The sequence below is a fragment of the Pseudovirgaria hyperparasitica genome (assembly GCF_010093815.1).
Source record: "Pseudovirgaria hyperparasitica strain CBS 121739 unplaced genomic scaffold EJ05scaffold_11, whole genome shotgun sequence".
NCBI lineage: Eukaryota > Fungi > Ascomycota > Dothideomycetes > Acrospermales > Acrospermaceae > Pseudovirgaria > Pseudovirgaria hyperparasitica.
The window spans coordinates 1,288,952-1,300,636 of NW_022985559.1; the positions used below are offsets into that span (position 1 = coordinate 1,288,952).

Here is an 11,685-nt window from a genome sequence, read left to right on the forward strand (position 1 = left end):
TCAATTCGTCTCGTACAGCTCAAGCGCCAGTCCTGTATCTTCCCGGGCGTCACCGTCTACGACTCTCCGGGAGGGTCGACGTTCCACCCCCCGGGGCAATATGAACACGTCAATGGCTGTGGCTTTTGTATTGGTTCAAGCACAAGAGTTCCAGCTCTTCTCTGCGACGGGCTAAATAGTATGAGGCGGAGGGCTGAGCAGTAGGATCAGGGTCGATGACACTCGAACTCGTCAATAAGGGCTGGGTAATTGCTATAGAGCATAGCATTCATTTCATGACCGAGATGACGCGTGGCGAACTCAGCAGCTACGTCGGCGAACACGACGGTGGTAATGTGGCAGGTCTTGCGTTTGCTCAAGTACGGAGATGTGAAGCGGACAGAGTAGATGTGCGGCGATGTGGGGTGTGAGATTTGGGTATTTGAGGTTATGACTCATAAATAGGAGTTATCTAGAAACATAAAGAAAGCATTGCAGAGTGAAGGACGCGACCTTAGAGGAGCGGGGAGCGGAATCTGTAGGCAGAGTCCGTAACTTTTGAGATGGTTGTTGCTTTGGTGATAATTAAGCTTTCTGGTTGCCTGGCGCGCAAGCCTTCAGAAACCTGAGGCATACATAATCGATAGTGACTAGAAAGCCTATATACAGCTGAAGGGATGCTTCAGGTGTTTTGTTTGCGTATCTCGGATCCCAATGCGTGTATTTGGATACCCATATGCAATAGTTCTCATGATTAGAATCATCATGCGCGTTCGTTAGATCGTGAGTGCCCATAGCCCTTACACTGTTCCCTTTCCGGTGAATCCCTTCAACTCGCCCGCGGAGGTGACAGCTGATTCCAAGACAGGAACATCTTCACAACTTTTTGGCATGATCACCACGCCAGCACGGCCCTCTTCGCCTTCGGCCACAGTCTTCGAGATGATCTCTTTCACCCAAGACCGGCCATCTGATTCAAACATATGAGCCAATTCAGTGTCGAGGTGCTCATAACCTTCGCTGATCTTGTGTATACCACGCGATCCAGCGGAGGAGCCGACGACTACGGACCAAGATCTTCTTCTCCACAGATTCGCATGGCCATGGATTACGGGCGGGGCATACCATATTCATTGCATGCGGGCCTCGCGATCCTTAGATGCTTGCTGACTCCCGTCTCGAGTAATGTGACCCCCAGTATTGTTTGCCTTACCTGTGGAACATTCGCCGCCGAGTTCGGGGCTACTTGCTCACTGGGGTGTGTCTTTGCACGACTGATGTTATCATTGTAGTGCGTTTCTTCTTGATTGGCTTCTTGGTGTCAAAATCCAATTTTTCACGCGTGGCAAGGCTAGAGAAAGGGTGTATTATCCCAACTCCTCTGCTTGGTGAGCGAAATGGATAGCCGCGTCAACCCTTTTTGTTCGAGGTTCATTGCCTTTCAATGCACATGGCATGTCGCGCAAGGAACACACCATCATATAAAAGACCTGTCCAGATTGCACACTCGACACAAGTATGTACAAGTAGGCATACTATGAGGCATGTAAGGTAATCAGCGATAGTCAACGATGAGATGCATGTTCGGATATGCATGAACGTTGTAGTCAAAATTTTAGCGGATGGATTGGGCACAATAATTAGCATCTATCATGCATGAGTAGTTGGGTTGAGTGGATATCCATAATGATATAATCTCAAAGGCCAATTGGCGAGAGTGTGCACTGCCTAGTGTTGCGGCCTCAGGATAGCCTAAATACCTCGGGAGCTACTAATTAACCTTAAGAAGCTACCTATACACCCTTCAGCTCTGCGTAGATTCTGGAGCTTGTATTCACTACTACCTCAGAGCTTGCTTATCCGACAGGCTTGTACATTGCGCCCACCCTCACTGTTGACTTACTATACTCACTTGAAGCGTGGTCGCGCGTTGATACCTGAATCGTTCCACTGCGCAAGCTTCGCTTGTACCGAGGCCCATCGGCTTAGGAGGACTCACGGCGCGGTATCGCGAGACTTTGACAGAGTCGAGCATATCAGCACTCCCTCACCAACGCCGACTTACCATCGCCTCCAAAAGCATATGCCACTCCTATAACGTCATGGATCTTCAGAATGGCTCCAAAGGAGTGAAAAGAAGGAGGCGGCGAAGGCTTGATCGGCCTGCCATATCTGCTCATCTGCTCCTAGATGACCGTGCGAAGGGCGAGATTGGTACCCTCTCAGAGGATCTGTTTTCTGATCTCTTCCCAGGCTATGAGCCGCTTGCTGGTAGGACTATTATTCTACGAACGACCCAGATTATGCAGACTAGTACTGACATTTACAGGGCGAGTACACTATGTCGCCATTTGTCCATGGCTTCCACAGCCTCTCAGCTCTCCGAACGAAGCAGCTTGGACAATTCTTCCTGTAAAGCAGTCCGAAAAGTCAAGCTCGCAAGACGTAAAGCCTCACTCCACAGTTCAGTTCCCAGCTAGCTCGTTTGCTCTGCAAGCATTCATACACAATCTCAGCTCCCAATCCCCGCATAGAACCGTTAAGAGAGATGCCCCAATTGAAATACGAATACTAGATGTCGTACCTTTGGGCCTAGATACAATATATGTCAGTTTAGATACTGATGCGCTGTGCAGGCTGGACGATGTGCACGCAAAGTTTGGAGGTGGCTTTGGCACATCGCGGCCGAATGGAGCCATCAGCGGGCCTCGCCAGAAGCATTTAAGCAATGAGAAGGGCCCAAGGAAGAGGTCACTAGAGGAAGTCTCACAGCAAGAGAAAAATTGGAAAATAGCTGTTCGAGAAGCTCTCCAGATCCCGAGGGTTGTTCATACAGGAATCCTTCTCCCTCTGCCGTTACCAGCCCATCCAATCACACACGTCCCGCCGCCACCCGCAAAGATTACCGCCTGTGAGCCAGTTTCCCAAGGCCTCATACTTCCTTCGACAAAGATAGTAGTCTTGCAGTCCCATGGGTCTTCGAGATCTAGAGCGCTTGTTCCGACCAGTCCAGTTTTGAATGGTCCAGTCGAAGAAGATGAGGACACATCTAATGAACAGTTCTACTCTGCCGTCGAAGAGCGTGGCTCTTCCAATGGATCATCGCCTCCCGACGAAGCTGCCTCCTCGACAGATCAATTTGACTCTGAAATGTCTGGTACCGATGCAGGTGATCTCTCGGACGATCCCGAAGACATGATATCTCTAAGTGCGCCTACACTACCACCGCAATCCTCAGGAGTTCTCTCTGCCTTCACGTCGGCCACACCTAGACCCTTCGGTCTGCATACGACCGGCATACAGAGTCCAGGATCGGTCTTTTCTAGCTTTACCGCAACTACTGCTCGAGGGCCAAGCGCAAATGGGAAAGTGTTCAAGACGCAAGGTCTATTGGAACGAATTCCAGACGAGTCTTTGCATCCCAAGCCTGGTACTGAAGACGACGAAGAAGCTCGAGTTTTTGTAGATACCAACACCTTGGTCCGTCTTGGCTGTTTCTCAGGTGATTGGGTTAAACTCGAAGTTAGTGCTGAGCCTCAAAGCTTCAGCCTTGGGTCTTGGGGTCTAGGCTCATTTGGTAACGACGAAGATGAAGAAGAAGATACACTCTGGAGAGTCGCCAGAATCTACGGCTTGCCAGATATACTTGCGAAGAAGACTCAGCGATACAATCTTAAAGAGGCCGCGGATCGTCGTTCAAGTATCATCAACTTTCTACAACCAACCAGCCCTTCTCCCGTATATCTTCCTCCTACGCTCCTGACGAATCTCGGCGAGCCTAGCCATCTAAAAATTGCGTCGTTAGCGCTCAATCAGCAACAGCATGGCTTTGCTCGTGCCTCGGTGCAAAAACCGCGCCTGGGAACATCAACATTGCCACCATTTGCAAAGGAGGTCACGCTTCTGAAGCTGTTTACACCCTTGTCGAGTGAGAGACAGCTTCAACCAAGTCTCTTTGCGGCTCTGAAGCACCACTTCGAGCAAAAGCGCCGCTTGATCAAAAGCGGGGATCTAATTGGGATCGCTATTGATGAGAATCTAGGAAAAGCTATATTTCAGGGTAACAACCCTGAGGATGATGTAGAGAATGAGGAACTTCTTTCCAGACCGAAGGCAGATACGATATTGTCGGCTGACCCGGGTACGTGGTGCTCTAAGTCGGTCGCATGGTTCAAAGTTGGCGCTATATCCAGATATCAATCAGAGTCTGTCGACAATCAAGACGAAAACTGGGGTGGAGTCTTCTCGGTGGATTCAGCCAGCACGAAAATGATTCAAGCCGGAACCGAACAGGGTAAAGTACCCTCTACATTGACCGTACCATGGCAGTACTATTTCGGTGTAAGAAGACTGCCTGCATCGCAAGGCGGACCCAAGAATAAGGGTAGAGAATTGAAGGATGCACCAAAGTCATATGTCTCAAATCTACAGCGCCGATTACGGGAGCTTATTTCTGCTGCGACGAGCTCGAGGGCTATTCATCTAGGACTGCCACCGATCGCAATTTTGATTACATCAACTCAACGGCATATCGGCAAAGCTACAGTTGTCTCTCAAGCCTGTGACGACCTTGGACTGCACACATTTGCAATCGATGCATTTGATATCTTGACGGAAGGTGGGGCTGGAGGAGGTGGTGATTACAAGACGGACACATTCCTCAAAACCCGTGCAGAACGGGGGCTCGCTTGCGGAGCGGAATACACAGCCTTACTAATAAAGCATGTCGAAGCCTTGAACGCCGATCGGATGGTGTCATCGTTGAAGGAGATACTGAACGAATCACGAGTGCTGGTTGCAACAACGACCGAAGTCGACAAAGTACCAGACGGTATCCGGAGCATTTTCACACATGAGCTGGAGATGACTGCGCCGGACGAGAATGAACGAGAGGGTATTCTGCGGAACATAGTCATGAATTCTGGTGTCCCGCTGTCCCCCGAAGTCGAACTCTCGACGATCGCTATGAAGACTGCTGCCTTGGTCGCTGGAGATCTTGTCGACGTCGTCGACCGTGCGATTGTCGCGAAACAAAACAGAATCGAGGATCTGGCACGAACAGCATCGACGGCCCTTCCTCCAAATTCTCAGACTGTGCTTCCTCGTGACATTGAGCTTTCCGGTGGCATTGCGAGTGTATCCCTTACTGCTGCAGACTTTGTGAAAGCAGTGGATGCCGCTCGTAAGAATTTTGCAGACGCGATTGGTGCTCCGAAAATTCCCAATGTGGGCTGGTCTGATGTTGGCGGTCTGACCCATGTGAAGGACGCTCTTATGGAGACGATACAGCTACCCCTAGCGCGACCGGAACTATTTGCAAAAGGAATGAAGAAGAGAAGTGGCATTCTCTTTTATGGCCCTCCAGGTACCGGCAAGACACTCCTCGCTAAAGCTATCGCAACCGAGTTTAGTCTCAATTTCTTCTCTGTTAAAGGCCCGGAGCTGTTGAACATGTACATTGGTGAGTCTGAGGCCAATGTTCGGAGAGTGTTCCAGCGTGCGCGAGACGCCAGGCCTTGCGTCGTATTCTTTGACGAGCTCGACTCTGTTGCACCCAAACGAGGTAATCAAGGCGACAGTGGCGGTGTCATGGATCGCATTGTCAGCCAGCTTCTCGCAGAGTTGGATGGCATGAGCAATGGAGAAGAAGGCGGCGGTGGCGTCTTCGTCATTGGCGCAACCAACAGGCCTGATTTGCTTGACCAGGCACTGCTGCGGCCAGGTCGATTCGATAAAATGCTTTACCTGGGCGTCTCTGATGACCATGACAAACAGCTCACAATTCTGGAAGCACTCACGAGAAAGTAAGTACAAAGAAAAGCCTGACTGACGCAATAATGTGCTGACATGATCTCCAGGTTCACACTGTCTCCGCAATTATCGCTTCGGAATATTGCCAACACTCTCCCGTTTACCTACACAGGAGCGGATCTGTACGCACTATGCTCCGATGCAATGCTCAAAGCGATCACTCGTCGCGCGCTCTCGGTTGATGCCAAGGTGAAGGCCCATAACTCAAAGTTAGCGCCAGGTGCATTACCCATTTCAGTCGCTTACTTCTTCGATCATCTCGCCACGGCCGAAGATACGGAAGTAATGGTAGAAGAAGTCGATTTCATGGACGCGCAAAGGGAACTAGTACCCAGTGTCAGTCAAGAGGAACTTAACCACTATGACCGTGTCCGAAAGACTTTCGAGGGTGCAGCAACGAAGAAAGACGAAGGCTCGAATCTCCGTTTACGCGAAGCTGGAAACCCTGATGATGATACAGCTAAACAGATGACCCCAGAGCAAGCAGCCGAGCAGCAGGCGCTTTCAAGGATAATGGGCCATATTGATGGCCTCGTAGACACAGGCAAAGACGCTGGACTCTGGAAGGTGGACAAGAGTAAAATCAGAGGCAAAGGCCCGGTCATGAATCACACTGTATCTGACGGGAAACGCCTTCCTTCTCAAGGAAGCGACAAGAGTGCGAAGCCGCAATTCGATTCCACAGACGACGAGGATGAGTACATCATTCGCACAGATCATCTCAAGCGGAATGGTTCTATCAGAGGTAAGGGGAAAGGAAAGGGAAAGATCCCCGATGCAGAGGCCTCCGGTGATGGTGGTGATGATGAAGGGCTGTACGATGACTGATTGATGCCATGATGGGGACTGTAACATATTTGTATGGAGGTAACATTTCAAATGCCACGTTGCATAGCGAGGAGCAGATGTCGAATGGCAGACTCTACGGCCGTGTACCAATTATCGCATCTATCAGGAGTTCCCTGACCGACGATGTGGGAGATGGGTGTCCGTGCAGCAATCAGCATACATTCAAGAACAAGCTGAATCATAATGATACTGCATATATGGATGAAGCGCCAAGACTGGGCGACCCTGGCATTGAAAGAAGCGTAGAAGTATACTATGCATATCCGTCACTTACACTAGAACCTAACTGTTAATCTTGGCACTCGTATACGCGTGCCCTCTTCTCCCCATGTTTAGTAACTTAAGCTTTTTATACCCTTGTACTTATAAGTATATAGGAATTTAATGGCTAGATGGAATAGTTATATGAGTATGGATGAATACATCTATGAGACTAATTTATCGATTGTAAGCGTCTATTGAAAGCTAGAGAGATAAACGTCCTTGGAAGAGGAGAGGGGTAATCTATGGAAAGCTATGCTAGGTTATCTCTATTTCTCTTCTCTCCTAAGTGTTAACTTTCTTTCTTATAGCTCAATCAAAAGATCTAAAGACTAGAATCGTAAGTGCCAAGAGTGAAAGGTTCTAGGCAAATGACTGATAAGAGAGGAAAGAGTTCTAGGCCAGTTGATGAGTGACGCCAACGTAGTCAACGCCGTTCAAGCATCTCCGTGGACCTCTCTGCCGTTGCTTTCTCCGCTATCTGGAATCACCATTCCACCTATTACCATGGCTCCGACATTTCGCATCATACAGATTTCAGTTCAATCTATCATAAACTGCTACTTATCTGCCGTTCATATCCCGCCTGTTACATCCTGACCAGCCCTAAGAGCTTACTCACTCTCACGTTCGACCAGATCCTCTTTGATCTCCTTCATAATGAGGTATGGGTATGGCTGTATAGATATATTATAACGAATACTAACTCGATTGGCCTTGGAGTGGCTCAGGAGTAGACTTCCAATCTGAGAATTTCTCGCCTTACAGAAGCGATGGCAAGCTGGTATATGCCTCGGAATGCCTCTCGATCGTTTCTTTTTTCGCTCAGTACAGCTGACAAGTCTTCCCTCTACTCTAGCTAGGCTTCGTCTGTGTCGTCACTGGCGCCACACAAGCGATTGGAAAAGCAATTGTACGGGAGTTGGCAGGTATGCGACTCTCCACACAGCTCAACGGACATTGTCATGGCTGGGAGTACGAACTAACACTGATTGATATAAGCACATGGCGCAGCATGTATCTACGCGTGCTTCTCACCCGAATCAGGCGACTCTGCTGCTGCGACTGCGTCGTCGAATGCCAAGGAGTTTCCCAATACCCGCATCATTGGATATCCGCATCACGTCACCTCCGAAGAATCGACGCTCGGTCTTATAGACGACGTGCTCAACAGCTGGGGCCGGCTAGATGTTTGGGTAAGTCCCCCCAAAAAAGGCCGAATGCGCAGCAGCTTCGGCTTTTGACTACTGACGTTTGACAGGTCACCTCCTCCGGCATCCTGGGTCCGCCTAGCATCACCGAGACCAGTCCGGCGGATGTGATGAGGTGCTTTGAGACGAATAGCCTCGCTCCGTTTTATGCTCTGAAATGGGCTCCTGCTGCCATGTCCAAGACTACGCCTAAGGGGAGCTACGCGAATGCTGCGCCCAAGGATACGAAGTATGGTTCTATCATCGTGGTCTCCTCGGTTGCTAGCACATATGGAGGGTGCTGGGGTCCCGCGTTGTAAGTCCTTGGTTTCTTGTCGGGTGATCTGTGAGAAAGTGAATCTCATGTGTTCTCAGGACGATGTCTTCGCATGCGGCACTGGGTGTCGTGCGGTCCGGCGTCGCGGTGCTTAAGGGAACTGGTGTGCGCATAAACGCTATCAGTCCGGGCCAGATGGACGTGGGTGTTGATCTGAAGGACTTTGATCGCCGTGGCATGGCGCACCAGTTACCGCCAAGTCGACTGCAGAATGAGGAGATTAGCAAGAATACGATCGGGCTCGAACGACCAGGTTTGCCAGAGGAGGTTGCGAGAGTCGCTGGGTTTCTGGCAAGTGGGTTTAGCAGCTATATCACCGGAGCCAATATGGTGGTTGATGGCGGCGCATCGTAAGCACTCACCATTTCGGTGTTTCGGGAGCCAGCTGACAATTGTGAATAACCGAGTGATGAATCCGCTGACGGTTCCGGTCTGATACTTTACTCTAGGCCTAGCATATATATCTCCGACAAAAGACTAGAACGAGATGTGCTTATTGTCAGAAGACTCGTGCATGCTTACTAGAGTAATTCCGTTGACCTAACCAGAATGGATGCACCGGAGTTAACACCTTCTCCGAGGAATATGTATCACATCCGGCGCTGACCCATCCATCCATCCATCCATCCATCCATCCATCCCTAGGGGGAATCCAGACAGGTATGTCAGCACACATGTACGACGAATACGCACACCCGGGGGTCGAAACAATCCCCCACCACGCATACATTAACCCGATCCAGCCCACTGAGCATGGCCGGGGAGCCCCCCAGTCCCCAATGCAAGGGACGCCCGTCGTTTATCCCCGTCGATATCCCTGCCCGCACCAGGGATAAATATGTATCAAGCACTCTCAAACACGAAGAACTACCCTCTTCCCAAAGTCCATCCCGGTCTATCCGCGGAGAGCATGACGCTCCGAGGGAATTGTCCAGAAGAACGACAGAATACAGGCTCGATTGAAATTGTCTGTTTTGACTGCTGTGGAGCCAATGAGAATGCGAAATGATTGAAGGGCTGGGTGATGCAGGTTTTTATGGCTGGTAGGAGGAGTCATACCAGGGCCGAAGACTGCTGCGGGCTTTGGGCTGGATGCGCGCAATATCGCTTGGCATTACGAGTGCATTTTGTTCGGAGTTGGTCCGAAGGTTTGTGTGGAACGGTTGAGATGTGATGGGGTAATAGTGTCGGCTTTTGCTTTTGCTGATGCGTGGTGTATAGCGGGTAGCCTGCCCTGCGCATCATGTCGGTAGATGATATTGCTAACATTGTAGAAGCGGGCGCATGTGCCACTTTTGGCGTAGGTGGTGCAAAATGGGGCAGGGGGTGTTGTCTGTTCTCTCTAGAGACTTGACTGGAACCTGGTGATGATGAGGAGGAGGAGCATTATTTGTTCCCTCTCCTCCCTCCCTCCGCCCAATTGAGGTGAGTTGGTGACTGTCCGCATGTCTTAGCGAGGTGTATAAGGATGATAACATCTACTGGCACTTAGGAGCGTAGTTGGCTGGTCAAAGTGAGAGCGGTGACTGGAGATCTCATTGACGCTTTGTTAGTAGAGTCCCGATTCTCGTTATAAAGATTTTCTCTGCCCTTCTGCGGTCCGTGAACGGTGTGGACATACTCGTTTCTGTATCATGGCGTGTTCATACTTTGGCTACTATACTGATTACTGCAGATGTCATTAGCGTACCTATATAGCATATGCAAAGGTGAGTGTGACAGAGGGAAACCCAGAAAGCACAACCGGGAACCTTAATATACAACCACGCGAGCAGGTATTCGATGCCCACTTGAAGTCTTAAGGGGTTGTTGCTGATAATCGAATAGCTTACGAAACACCCGCTAACCATTATAGCAGAACTGGTATAATAGAAGACCACAGGACCAGAAACCCCGAGAGAACAAGACTGAGTGAAGAAAATCAGTGCCTGGAGACTATATATCCCATTGCACATCAGCAGATCACCATCACTGTATCCTTGTTCAATAAGTAGCAATACCAACGCGAGCTTATACGCGATTCTTGCCAACCACAATGCTCCTCGTATCGACCACACACGCTCTCTCGTACACACCGTAAGCTCGTATCACGCCAAACAAAAAACGTGATGCATTCTTCTAGCTCGGGAGAACCCAAAGTCTGCACGAGGACGCACCTAAAGAGTATAAATGAACAGAAACCCACTTCAAAAATTCCATACCGATAACATCCATCCCACCCAATCTCGCCACAGCAAAAACATCAAGATTCCACCAATGCACAATCCCATCACAAACACAATCTCTCTATCCAATTCCAAGCCTATAGACCAGAAATCCCATAGTAGGCTATAACCCAAGTTTGCCTGACTTTTTATGTCCATGCACGCTTACATGAGATATCCAAAAACAACCCCTCTGATATCTTTTAACACCTATTCTATTTGATCTAGATAGACTGTGTAGTTTGAGGGATCAACTTTCGGAAGGGGTTCTCAAAGTTCGTCTAGTGGATAGTACTGTGAATATCGCCGTAAGATTGAATTACCTGCCCTTCTGATCTTCTGAACGTACTACCCATCTCACCCATCCAGCCCACCGTACCCGACCGTGAAACCAGAAACAAAAGGTGTAAGGAAGGGTAAGCACGTCACAAGAACACAAACGTGGCAAAGCCACCATCTACCCATTCACCCCTCTATTACTATACCTACCCTCCATATCTACCCTCCATACCTACCCTCCATACCTACCCTCCATACCTATCCTCCATATCTACCCTCCATACCTACCCTCCATACCTATACCTACTTTTCCTCCCCACCCCCTTCCTCCCTCCCTCCCCTCCCCCCATTCTCATATCTATCCACTTATACATACCCACGTATACCACATCCACCCATCTCCATTGGCAAACAAGACATAAGTGACAAATCCCCATCATGGGTCTTGTCGTCGACTCTCTTGGCGCTCATGTTTTTTCTGTACCAGGTCATGGGGTACTTCATGTTCATGACAAAAGATTGGAACGAGGTGTTAGGTGTGGCTGGCGCTGCACGTGTCGTGTTTGTGGTACGGCATGATATTGGTTTGGATCTTGGTTCGGTGCGTGGAGGGGTTGGTGATGATGGGGATTGTTATTGTAATGGGTGTGGTGATTGTGATTGTTGTGGTGACGGCGGATATGATGGTGATGATGGTGATGATGGTGATGATGGTGATGATGGTGATGATGGTGATGATGGTGATGATGGTGATGATGGTGATGATGGTGATGAT

The 11,685-nt window shown here is 49.5% G+C and overlaps 3 protein-coding genes across 3 annotated transcripts; 2 read left to right on the forward strand and 1 right to left on the reverse strand.

Annotated features, from left to right (window-relative positions):
- Positions 1-675: 675 nt before the first annotated feature.
- On the reverse strand, positions 676-2,014 carry EJ05DRAFT_512324 (uncharacterized protein; the record flags this gene model as incomplete). Its single annotated transcript, XM_033748322.1, has 3 exons — positions 676-1,042; positions 1,105-1,290; positions 1,951-2,014. The coding sequence occupies 3 exons, from the start codon at positions 2,012-2,014 to the stop codon at positions 780-782; spliced, it is 513 nt and encodes a 170-aa protein (XP_033599148.1). The 3' UTR covers positions 676-779.
- On the forward strand, positions 1,721-7,029 carry EJ05DRAFT_532533 (peroxin 6). The gene is made up of 3 exons (XM_033749078.1): positions 1,721-2,250; positions 2,309-5,783; positions 5,838-7,029. Exons 1-3 carry the CDS (start codon positions 2,082-2,084, stop codon positions 6,616-6,618), a joined length of 4,425 nt encoding a protein of 1,474 aa, XP_033599149.1. The 5' UTR covers positions 1,721-2,081; the 3' UTR covers positions 6,619-7,029.
- Positions 7,030-7,865: 836 nt separating this feature from the next.
- EJ05DRAFT_512326 (NAD(P)-binding protein) lies at positions 7,866-8,857 on the forward strand (the record flags this gene model as incomplete). Its single annotated transcript, XM_033748323.1, has 4 exons — positions 7,866-7,875; positions 7,948-8,096; positions 8,162-8,406; positions 8,466-8,857. 4 exons carry the CDS (start codon positions 7,866-7,868, stop codon positions 8,779-8,781), a joined length of 720 nt encoding a protein of 239 aa, XP_033599150.1. The 3' UTR covers positions 8,782-8,857.
- Positions 8,858-11,685: the final 2,828 nt, after the last annotated feature.